Source organism: Microtus ochrogaster, linkage group LG3 (genome assembly GCF_000317375.1).
Source record: "Microtus ochrogaster isolate Prairie Vole_2 linkage group LG3, MicOch1.0, whole genome shotgun sequence".
Taxonomy (NCBI): domain Eukaryota; kingdom Metazoa; phylum Chordata; class Mammalia; order Rodentia; family Cricetidae; genus Microtus; species Microtus ochrogaster.
Window position 1 is genome coordinate 47,090,257 of NC_022029.1, and position 12,542 is coordinate 47,102,798.

The window sequence follows — 12,542 nt, forward strand, 5'->3', positions numbered from 1 at the left end:
ATGAAATTCAAAACCTATACACAATAGAAGAGTATGGCCAAACCACAGAGGTATATGGATAGGAGGAAGTGTAGGCCAGATCAGCAATGTCACCTGTCTGGTCACTGACTAGCTATCCAACCTCAGACAAGGGACAGCAATTTAACCTTTCTGCTTCAATCTCCTTGTCTGACCACTTGGATAATGATATAAATGACCTCCTAGGGTTTGTGAGGATTAAAAACATAAGGCATGAAAATGAATTGCTAAGTTCTTGGCATGTACCATTAGCTCAATAAATGCCATCTAGAATGACTTTAATTAGAATGATTTATTTTTTTAGAAAACAGGAAGCCCAAAAGGATTTAAGAAGAATTAGTGGCATGGTCAGATCTGCAAGTTCCTTGAAGATAGAAGACCTGCCTCTCACTTCATTTATACCCTTACAACAGCACACAGATGGCGCTTGATGAACAGTTAGTATTTAATACACACTTGTTGAGTTAAGCTGGAAATGCTAAGGAAAGATAAAGCATAGATAGCCACCATTTAAAACCAGCATTTTTATCATTTTCTTAGAACAAATGAGGGGTTGGAGAGATACAAGCTACCTGAGCACGGGAACCTGTAACAGAGAAGTCGCTCTGTCTAGGCCTCTTTAGATAGTCATGTTTGGCTCGACTGCATGGCTGGAAATACCATGTGAGGCCTAACAGATGCTCTTTATGATTAATGAGCTCACAGTCTGTTTGGGAAGACAGCATATAATAATAAGACCAAAGGAAGCATTGTAAGGTGGCATTAATATATATGCAATTTCAAACTAATAAATTTCTGATTTTCCATATCAAAGATAATGCTTTATTAAAACTGAAGCCCATACATATAAACCTGAAGGAGTAAGTGCTTTCAAATATCTTTCAAGCAAACATCAAGATAATTATCTCAAAAGATTTAAAGAGGAGAAAAAGAATAAATAAAAATTTTGGTATTTGTAATGATGTTATCATGTACAGACACACATACACAAAGGTAATTTACAAATAAACGATTACAAAAATGGGGATTGTTCAGCACAATAGGCAGAAATGTTACTAATGCCCACACCCATTAAAATACATAAACATTAATAACTATCAATTGGAAAACACAATATGGGCATGTGGTGCATGCCTAGAATCCCAGCTCCCCGAAGTTGATGTAGGAGGACTGATCCAAGTTCAAGGCTAGTATGGACTACAGAATGAAACCCTGAACAAAACAACAACAACAAAGAAATTACGAAAAAAATACAAATATAACAAAATATTAATATAGGAACATAGTATCAATTTTATATGGTTGCTATACGTAGCTTTTTAAATCTCTGTTCTTACATATTCAAAATTTCCTCAAATGAGAAAGCAAACATAAAAGACAATAATTTTATTCATTCTTAAGTTTTCCTTTAAGAAAAACTGAATTTATATGCAGAAACAAACAATACACTAACTTTGACAAAACACATCTGGTTCATATCTTGGCATAAACTTTTATCCTCGCATCTGGACATGTGTGCTTGAGTAATTAGGACAACTGTTCTGTGAGGAGTGGTCGTCACTTTTCTTTTTCCAGCCTCTAGCCCTAGAACTTTTTATTATTAATTAAATTTATTCATTTATTTTACATCCTAACAGCAGTTTCTCCTCCTCCCTCTCTTTCCATTCCTCCCATTCTCTCCCCCACCCCAGGAAAAGCAGGCAATCAACAGCCGAAGAGCTGCTGTGGCTTTGCTCTGGAGATCAGTGTCATCAGTTGGGGTGATTCTGCGTTCCTTGTCCCTGGGGGAACATCTGGGAATGTTTACAGACAATCTTTATTGCAACTAAGACATGACTGGCATTTAGGTATACAAGCAGCAACAGTGCTAAACACCTACAACACACATGAAAGCCTCCACAGCAGAAGATTTTCTGGTTCGAAATATAAGTAGTGTAGAAACTGAAAACAACTTAATCTAGCTCCTAGAAGCCGAATGGAATAAAATCTATACATTTCTCTTGTCAGCTGAGAAAATTATTTTACCCTGAGTGGAGGTTTCTTCCTCACTTGGCACTTGTTAGGATTCCCTTAGCATTAATTTCTCAATGTAGTCATATTAAAAAAAAACACACAGCAAGTAGTTAATGCCACAAATAGTAATTTTAAAAATAAATATTGTAACAATGTACTTCTTAGCTTCTAAGATAACATTAAAGGTGTTCAACACTTATTTATTCATTTGACAGGATTTATTGTCCTTACTAGTTAAAAGGTACATATTGTACCGTGACTAGGGATACAATGGCAAATGAGCAGATAACATCTCTTACCATATATGCTACATGGTAAGCCTAGTTAAGATACTAAGAATTCATGCAATGAGTATACACTCTAGCAACAGCCTGTAGTTATAAATCAAAGCCCATAAATATGTACAAAACAGATATATAAAAAGGGGAGCTGCATGGTGATGGTCCACACCTTTAATCCCAGCATTTGAGAAGCAGAGGCAGGTGGACTTCTGTGTTAAAGGCCAGCCTGGTCTACAGAGCAAGTTCCAGGACAGCCAGGACTACACAGAGAAACCCTGTCTTGGTGGTAGAGGTGTGTGTGTGTGTGTGTGTGTGTGTGTGTGTGTGTGTGTGTGTGTAACAACAAAACCAACCAATCAAGCAATAAAAGTGTGGAGGGACTGATCTAGTAGTTGTAGGAGGAAGAGCAGCCTCCCTTTAAGGAGGTAATGATCAACACAGTATGTACAATATACCTATAGGTTAGTTGTGAAAATAAAGAGGATGCAAGTTGAATGGAAGGAGAAGCCTATGCAAAGACTGGAAGGGGGGGCACAGAATGCTTCAAGTAAGCAGAAGGCAGGTGGCCACTCAAAGTGGAGTAGATGGAGCAAAGCTCCAAAGTGTTGGGGGAAGGGCACAAAAGCTCTGCCAGAAACAGAAGTGCACTCCTACCTTGATGCCAGTGTGTCACATGGCGATCCTTTTCTCTTATGTGAGTCTGGGTTCGCAGGGTCGGATGAACTGTCCCCAAGGCCACTCATGTTGACAAACTTCACACCTAAACAATAAGGGTAAAATAAAAAATAAACTTCTCATGAGCTCTCTAACCAAATATGGGCAGGGGAAGCCCCCTGTTACTTCTAAACAAAAGAACCACAGCACAGACCTAAACAGTGACTAGGTGATGACAGCCACCACAAGCATCAGCATCTAACATTACAGGGACTCCAACCAGTCGTTGCTATACTTACTTTTCTAAATCAGTGAATAAAATTAACAATCCCTATGAAAATGTTATAATCAATCAGGATGAAAATTTTTCCAGGATAATTAAGTCGAAATATGTTTTACCAAGAGAAAAATCACTTCCATGTGTAAATGTAAAAAACAGGACTCTGAAAAATATTTATTATTATTGTTCAGATTCAGAATGATTATTTAGACATTACTTTGCAAAAAAGCTTAAAACAACTTTTCTCATGAAGCTGGAGATTTTATATACATAGAAAAATGAACAATATGTATATGATTAAAGTTAAGTGATAAGCTCAATGTGGATTTTGAATTGTACTTTCCATGCATGCCTAACCTTGTGTTTACACCACCCAGCGACCAAGATCAAGTGTTTAGTCTACGTTAGGATCTTGGTATGGATGCCAGAGAACACAGATCCCTCAGCATGTCAGCCAGGTTTTTACACGTGCCAGTTTCTGATCTGTCAAATCAATCACTGCTCTGCAGAATCCCAAGGGAACACAGAACCCTACCCTTGGAGTCATCACTTCCTTTTGGATTCCAATAGTGCCAAACACTACCATTATGTTTTACTCCATTTACTTTCAAAACAGGAGAGCAAACTCATGAGATGGGAAGACTTGGAGCTCTTCCTTACGTCTAAGTTATTAAACACCACAGCACTGTGCATCAACAGTCAAGCTCAGAACACTTAAAACCTAGTGAAAACTATGGCAACCTCTCACCCAGACTTAATCCTCCCCTAGTTCTTTCTAAAACTCACTTTCTCGCTCTCTTCTTAAGATCAGACTATTGCCATCTTCTCACTAGATAAACAATCCCTAAAATTTTAATCATACAGACAAAAGGAAATATTTCTAATTTCTCCATAGTAGAAGTATAGTTTTGAAATTTTCCAACACTCAAAGTATTCTTTAGTTCTTTAGATAGGATTTTGTTATGATGCAATCCAGGCTGGCCTAAGATTAGTGATAAAACCCAGGTTGGCCTCAAAGTCCCAACCCTGCTCCCTCCTCCCTCCAGAATGCTGGGAATACAGGTGTATCCCACCACACCAGGCTAGGACTGCAATCTTGCAATTGCTTTTAATTATTTTTTCTTGCTTATCTGTCATTTGTAATTGCTACCCATGTCCTGCCAATTTTTTCTTAAGAGATTTCAACTGTCTCCTTCTTCAGTCTTAGATATAATGATGATCCTAGCTTGGAACCAAATATCTCAAAGATTCCAGATTCATGTAAGAGGAAGTATGCCACTGTGGGGGCAGGTTTTGAGGTTTCCTGTGCTCAGGATACTGCCCAGTGTCTCAGTCAACTTCCTGTTTACAGTAAGATGAAGGACTCTTAGCTATTCCTCCAGCACCATGTCTGCTTGCATGCTGCCATGCTCCCTGTCATGTTGATAATGAACTGAACCTCTGAAACCGTAAGAGAGTCATCGCAATTAAATGTTTTGTTTGCTTGTTTTTTTACAAGAGTTGCTGTGGTCATGGTGTCCCTTCAAATAAATAAAAACTAACTAAGACAACATATAATCTATATAGAAACAATAATGCAATATATACAATCTGCTTATTCAAAAATGCACTATAGATGTTAATTTTAGTTTCATCTTCAATAAAACTCTAAATAAAATTCTGGGCTACATGATTATGTTACTAGCAAAGGTAACTTAAAAAATTTAAATTTTTAAAATTGACCTTAGGGTGGGAAGCAGCCCAGTTTAAGTGGGCATCTAATGTTCATTGAGCTCTGTGCATATAATAAACTCTCTTTCAGGCCCTGGACACCCAGCTGTGAACACAATTTGTAAAATCATTATTTTGATAGTTTCTTTTCATTTTGAGGCATGTAAATGATAAATTCTAAAAATATTGTACAACCTTGTGGGTTTGAAGGGGAAGCTAGAGTGGCAGGTGGGAAAGGTGAGCCGGAGGGAGGTGGGGGAAGCATGACAACAACAAACTGAAGGCAGAACATAACCTTTCCTTTTCTTTTGAGAAACAGTAATCAACTGTGGCTGGGACCAAGGTTGGAAGAACAAGCATGAAGTCAGAGGACAACAGGAGGCAAAGCCAGGTGAGGGCTCACACAAGCTGAGAGAAGAGCAATGCCCTTGTTAACATGCTTCTGTAGCTGAATCTCGCAACAGGGATCCCTGTTATGTGGATAGCCACCCCAGCCTCAACATGCCCCAGCTCATTTGCTATCGGAAGCTAAGCAGGGCTGAGCCTGGCTAGTACTTAGATGGAGATTATCAGCTAAGAAGATGTTATCATAACTAATAAAACAATAATCTTATTTATTTATTTGTCACGGAGATTCAAAGAAGCATCAGTAAACCCAGTATCACAGAAATAAAGATGCCACTTCATTTTAACACAAGAACAAATAAATATATTTAAATGTATTTATTAAAATGGGCCTAAGACAAGATTCCCAAGTTAAATATTTGCTGAATTATTCTCAAGGAAGAAGGTAGCAGACAAATAGGTGTCCTATAAAACTAAGAACTGGTATTCAAAGAGCCAGAGAAGAATCTCCAATAATTTGTTGATGGTATTTATTATTCCTGTAGTAACTGTTTTGTATTTATAAAACATAACACACAGCACAATACAAAGCCTCCAATGGAAACAAACTTCAGCGCTACTGTATGTGGACTGACTTTATATTTGGTTGTTAGGGAATATAACTAGGGGCAGCTAACAAAGCCAATTTGCATATTATTTTTAGAAGACAACCTGTCCAAGTGAAAAGTTTTTAAGGGTTGCTAAATTATACCTAGTCTCATGCAATTTCTAAAGAGTCATTTCCATAACCAGAAACTACATCTATTTCTGGTCAACTGTGCCCGACTAAACTAAGTGGGTGATGGCACAGGACACAGGACCATACATACTCTTAAATTCAATTTTTCTACAAGAAAAATTTGTTATTTGTCTCTCAGATTGAGTGTAGAACTGATAACTTTAAAAGCCAGCACCAGTTAGCTAACAAACAACTCTAGGAACGTGCCTTAGTGTGCCCAGCAGGCAGGGAGCACAGAAAGAAACACACAAGAGCCAAAGATCCCCAAACTGATCCTCTGCATGAAGAACAAACATGATGGAGCACTCCTACACCAGCTAACTTGTATGTAGAAATGTTTCCAAAACTAGAGTCCTCAGACACACACCTTACATTCTTTACAGCCCCTGAAAGATTTCTCATATGGCAACAAAGGATGGGGACTTTAGAATATTCACTGCCCTTTCATGGCTGAATGATATCCCACTGTTTGGAGATACTCTGTTCTGTTTATTAATGTGTCAGTTGGTGAACATTTAAATCATTTCCTCTGCTGGGTATTTTTAACAACATTTTTATGAATGCTTATGCATAGCTTCTGTATATTTGCTGTAATTATCTCGAGTATAAACCTGGGAATGGAAGTGCTATGTCATACAGTAACTCTAACTTTCTGGGAAAATGCTAAATTTAAGGTGAAAATATACGAGGATTCCAATTCTATATTCTTGTCAAATGCATTTTCCTCTGTAAAAGCCCATCCAAGTGGGTATAAAATGGCACCTCATTATGGCTTTGATTTATACTACCTTAATTGCTTATAATTCTGAGCATCTTCTCACATACTTCCTGGACTCCTTATATCTTCACTGGAAACATAGCTCATTCAGAGCCTTTACTTAGTTTTTATACTAAATGTTATGGCATTTATGTATTTACTGTGTACATTTAAGTCGTGATGTTTCCAGACACAAATATATAGTGAATTAGTATTATTATGAAGCAAATTAATCCCCATAATCTCACAGAGACATTATTTTCGCTGCTGCAAGAACAGTTATCATCAAGTCTTACAAACAATGTGCTGCTGTTAACTGTACTGCCTGTTATAGAAGATCTTTAGACTTGTTTGCCCAATTAATAGTCTTACTTTGATCTTATAAACTCACTGTTTATTCTAAACACACTGCTTGTCAACACTTCCACTTAGGAATGAATATTAGAACTTACTTTACAATAACCAAGAAGCTTCCCAGGCCAAGAACAACTTCCATAAAAAATAATGCTCAAACAGTAATTGTTTTCCCTCCATACTTTTATAGTGACAAAGTTCTTAAAATCTTCCCTACCTGGGAGACTTCCTTGTTCATAATGAATCCTCAAAGCAGATATAGTCAAATCAAGTGCTCCAGAGGGCAGCTTCTTAGGGAACGGAGTAGCACAATGCTGTCCAGAGATGGCTCTAGTCCATTTGTTCTCACCTCATTTAAGGGCAATTACACGAACAACTAAAATAAGTGAGAAGAAAAAAGCAAATGGGAGGTTAGATTGCCATTTTATTCTTTAAGAAATAATAAAGGTCAGCAATATGAGAGAAATGCAAATTTTCAAGTTGATGAAAAAATATTTCCATAACACAATGGATGAAGATCTGAATTTACAGGCAGAGACCTTTCTGGTGATGTTATTTGAGACAGCTTGCCACTAACGGAATGCATAATTACATTCTGCTCAACTTCGGAGAGACCCATAGAGAAGGCTTTCAAAAATCATTTCTGGCAGCATTTACATGCTCATCCTTTTTATTACCTATAAATTATGATTTTTTCACAATTTCAGCTATTTCATTATTTCAATTTATATAAAATTCTTCCTATTTTTAAAGTTATTTTCACATTTTACTTTCAAAATTTTTGTTGGAAAAGTTTACATGCTTTCATATTTAAAGTTAGTTGAGCTCTGGTTCCAACAATAATAGATCCTCTTGTACTATACTAATCTGCTCACAGATAAGAATTATAAACTGTGGACAAAATAGAAAAGTAACTGTTTGAAGACACTGGAAAGTGATCAAAGCAGACTCAAATTGTAGATCTGACTGTTTTTCAAAGAAGGGAGCCACACTGGGTGGAACACATGCTTGGAAGGCTTTCTCTGTAGAGAGCTTTTTCAAGACTCCCTTGAAGTGCTGGGAGGCTGAACCTATAGATGAAAAATCACATCTAATAGGCTTTAGGCAGTAGTGGATGCAGATCCAAGCTAACAGAAAACTTGAAATTGGTTGACACTCCAAATTCTTAAACTGAAGCTATCAACTCCATCTGGGCTCATCTAACTTAATGTGGGAACCACAGAAATTCTGGCAACAGTAAAAGGTTTCCGTACATTCAAAGACCAAAAATTAATTTGAAATTAAACACATGACGTGTCTCAAATGTTTCTGGCAGTGCTCATTCATGTTGCATCTCATGACATCTCTGTAGCTTTGGCTCTAAACACACAATATGCACACCACAAAATGCTAACAGTGATGCCTGAAACGCTTCAGACTACAGCTCACCACATGCTATGAATCATGCAGTTGGACTGAATATACAAACCTTTCTGATCTTAGAGAATATAATTATTTAATTATGAAAAATGAAGATAGTATTTTCTGTTAGTCTTCAGCATTTAAGTCTCAAATTAGTGTTAGCTTTGGGTAGTAGCATTAGAAAAATTGTTTGGAAAATTGCTGTTTAAGCGGTTGGCTTGAAATTTTTTAAGACCTATTTTTATTTTATCCCTCCCCCCCTCCGTTGTGTGTGTGTGTGTGTGTGTACCGACTGAGGTCAGAAGATAGTGCCTGATCCCCAGTTATAGACATTAGTGAACCACTTGTGAGCCACTTGCTGTGGGTACTGAGTAGCAAATTTGAGTCTTTGGGGCGGGCAGCAAATGCTCTGAACTACTGACTCCTCTTTTGAGCTCCTTCAATTTTATTTTTTAAAATATAATTAAATAAATTTGGATTGGGATTGGGTTAGAATTTCTATTAATTTCTGAAATGGACCTAAATGTACTTTTGCCATTTTGTACTACATATTTGTGTGGAGCAGCTTTCTCAGTACTGACAACTAAAAAAAAACAAAAACAAAGACAAAATATTGATGAATTTTGAAAACGCCAAAGATGCTCTGCATCTTGTAGTATCAAACATTCAACCAGGATTTCATTCTCTATTTAATCTTTTCTTAAAGATTTACTTGTTTTATATGTGTGTTTTGCCTGCATGTACATATGTGCAATATGTGGTATCTGTGGAAGTTAGAAGAGGGAGTTGGATCACCTGGAACTGGAGTTGCAGACGGTTATAAGCTGCCATATGGGTGCTGGGAATTGAACCCAGTTCTTTGCACTTTGTTTTTAACTACTAAGCCATTTCTCCAGCCCAATTTTTAGTTCCTTATGTAAAAATAAACATATATATCTCATTAGTGAATAAAACTGCTTTGGTCTTTAGTAAGTGGCATGTCATTTATTTTACATAAAATTGTCTTAGAAAAATAATTGTTTTAGAAAAATTATAGGCCGGGCGGTGGTGGCGCACGCCTTTAATCCCAGCACTCAGGAGGCAGAGGCAGGCGGATCTCTGTGAGTTCGAGACCAGCCTGGTCTACAGAGCTAGTTCCAGGACAGGCTCCAAAGCCACAGAGAAACCCTGTCTCGAAAAACCAAAAAAAAAAAAAAAATAAAAATTATAATTTATTATCAGCAAATGTTTGATTTGTTTATCTATTTATTACTTAAGATCATGCAAAAACGTCTCAGAGAAAAAGGAGTGCACAGTGGAAATAGTTAGGAAACCAGGACTAGAGACCCAGGAGAAAGAAGGGTATTAGCACAATGGCAAAGAGTAAAGGAGGGCTGGCCATCAAACACTACATTTAAGTAGCTTTTAGGCCATCATGGGCTCTTTTTTTGCTTTCACTTCCAGAGTAACACCATAAGTGTTGAATGTATTTTTATTTTATGACAATGGATATTGTGCCCACATGTATGTGTAGCACTTGTATGAAATGCCCACAGAGGCCAGGAGGGGGCATTAGATCCCCAAGAACTGGTGCTACAGATGGCTGTTAGCTGCTGCGTGGGTGCTGGGATTTGAACTTGGGTCCTCTGGAAGATTAGCCAGTCCTCTTGATCACTTAGCCATCTCTCCATTTCCCAAAGTAATGAAATTATTATACTGAGTACCCTGAAGAATCACTAGTACAGATTTAACAGGTTCTTAGCAATTTTCACATAAAACTGGATTTTCTCAGGTTTAATATGATAGTTATTAGTATTTAGGCTGTTTCTTCTCTTAAAATTTTTGTTGACAGTTGCTTCTATTTTCCTCTTTCTCTAATCTATGACTTTAAAAACTCCTTACTGATTTTATTTTTGTTTGTGTTGTCTTAACTGTGATTTGGAGAGGGACCAATACTCAGTGCCTGCTCAAACTATGGTGTCTACCTGGATTAAGTATTGAATGTTATTTCTAACTTTATTATTTTTAGTATTAGTCATTTTATTTTGTAACATTTAAAACCCTATTTCATATGTTCTTAAGCATTTTAGCTCTGCAATTTCAAAATTCACCATTCTGACATTCTTTTTAAAACAAACAATAAGTGAAATTATTGGCTAATGAAAACTTTAATAAACAGCTATGAAAGGTCTGGACAATAATTTAACCAGAAAGGGACACAGGTTGAAACAATGCCTCTGTACATACAGCAAGCACTACAAACTGTTACTTTTAGAGAAAGCAGTAAAAAAATGATTCTTTTCCATTAGCAGCAGCTGATTTATGAGATGGTTATCAAAAGTAACCGCTGCCTAATGTTCTTTCTGCAAGGAATTAAAAGAAATTCCAATCCCTAAGAACAGTGGAGTCTCTAATCCAGGTATATTAATCGTTGAGTACTGCAGAAGTCATGTTACTAATAACTTCTAAACTACGAGGTCTTTCGCATTATTTTAATAAATTGGTGCGAATTCAAGGTTAACTTTGTTATAAGATGATTTTTATCTTCCTTAGGATACTTTCTGATGTGGGTATGTTCTGGCTTGAGTAGAAATGTCTCCCTCAGGCTTGTGTATTATACTTGGTCCCCACTGGGGAAGGTTATAAACCTTAGGCAGGTGGAAGTATGGCCCTGTGGAGGGCTTTGAGGGTATAGTCTGATCCTATTTCTTGTTCTTTCTTTCTGCTCCCTTTGTGTTGAATATAATGAGATCAGCCAGCTTCCTATTCCTGCTGCCACATTGTCCCTACCGGTTACCATACCTCTCTAGCTATGGGGGACTCTGTCACCATACACCAAGATAAACCCTTTCTCCTCAAAAGTAACTCTCATCATAGTATTTTTTTTTCACACCAACAGGAAACTAACGCAGGGCAGAAATGAATAAAGTAAAAACTCCCAGTGAGTTCAAACTAATAGCTTAGATGAACAATGCTGTTATCCAGCAGTGAATGGTCACAAACAAACCATTAACACCTTGTAGCAATTGTAATGTTTTCCATAAGTGTAACATTTTTTCATAATTGTAACATGATCCCATAGTATTCTTATTAATTTTATACCAAATAAATTTTAAGAAAGAAGATACATGAAAAATAGTGTAAAGAAAAATTTTTCTTGGAAGAGACTGTAAACTTCTTCATGAGAAATGAAGTTGCCAGCTTTTCTATTAATAATGACACAAGTGTTGGGTTGCCCTAAATTTAAGTTGAAAATGATATAAATAAAAATGGAAATAAATCCATTAATATTAAAATTTACAATTCAGAAGTAAGTAAAGTTTGATTTTGCTATAAGATATATTCACTTGCCTTATTGGTATCTCTGTAGAGAAGAAACTTGGTAAAAATGAATATTTTAAAACTAAAGTTCTTTTTATAATGAAATGGTAACATTTTCTTATTCTTTTTATTTTGTATTTATTTTAAATGTTTAATTTTATGATCCTCATATGCTTAAGTGCTCTCACCCACTAAGTCATCTCCTCAACCTCCCATAGTTTTCACCTGACCCGTACATTACTCTAACTGTCCACATATTTCCCCTTTCAGAAGACTTACATGCCTTTATATTTTGTTTTTCATTCTCGTTCTTCTTCAAGGGAGATACTGATGCCCATATCTAAGTTTTTAAAAAGGTATAGAAAGAAGTCAACCTAGATCTTATGTAGCGTTTCAGTCATAATTTCAGTTTCCCATGGTCAGTAACCTCCAGAACCACAGATCACATCAGTGAACATAGCACATATGATAACAGAGAAACTAAATTCACATAAGCTTTACTATATTACAGTTTTATAATTATTATATTTTACAAAAAGTGATTATTAATCTCCTATTTGGCCTAATATATAAATTAAATTTTATTATGAGCATGTATGAATTTATGTAAAAATAAAAACAAAATACATAGGCTTAAAAAAAAGAAGTCAA

The 12,542-nt window shown here is 36.4% G+C and overlaps 1 protein-coding gene across 5 annotated transcripts in view; it reads right to left on the reverse strand.

Moving 5' to 3' along the window:
• Ncoa1 (nuclear receptor coactivator 1) overlaps nucleotides 1–12,542 on the reverse strand; it is a 228,516-nt gene that overhangs the window by 92,079 nt on the left and 123,895 nt on the right. For all 5 annotated transcript variants that reach the window (XM_013351390.2, XM_013351387.2, XM_013351391.2 and 2 more), the window contains 2 exons: nucleotides 7,408–7,566; nucleotides 2,967–3,072 (listed from right to left, as the gene is read on the reverse strand). In XM_013351390.2, the coding sequence (XP_013206844.1) occupies nucleotides 2,967–3,055 (89 nt within the window). In that variant the 5' untranslated portion in view covers nucleotides 3,056–3,072; nucleotides 7,408–7,566. The remainder of the gene's footprint in view (nucleotides 1–2,966; nucleotides 3,073–7,407; nucleotides 7,567–12,542) is intronic.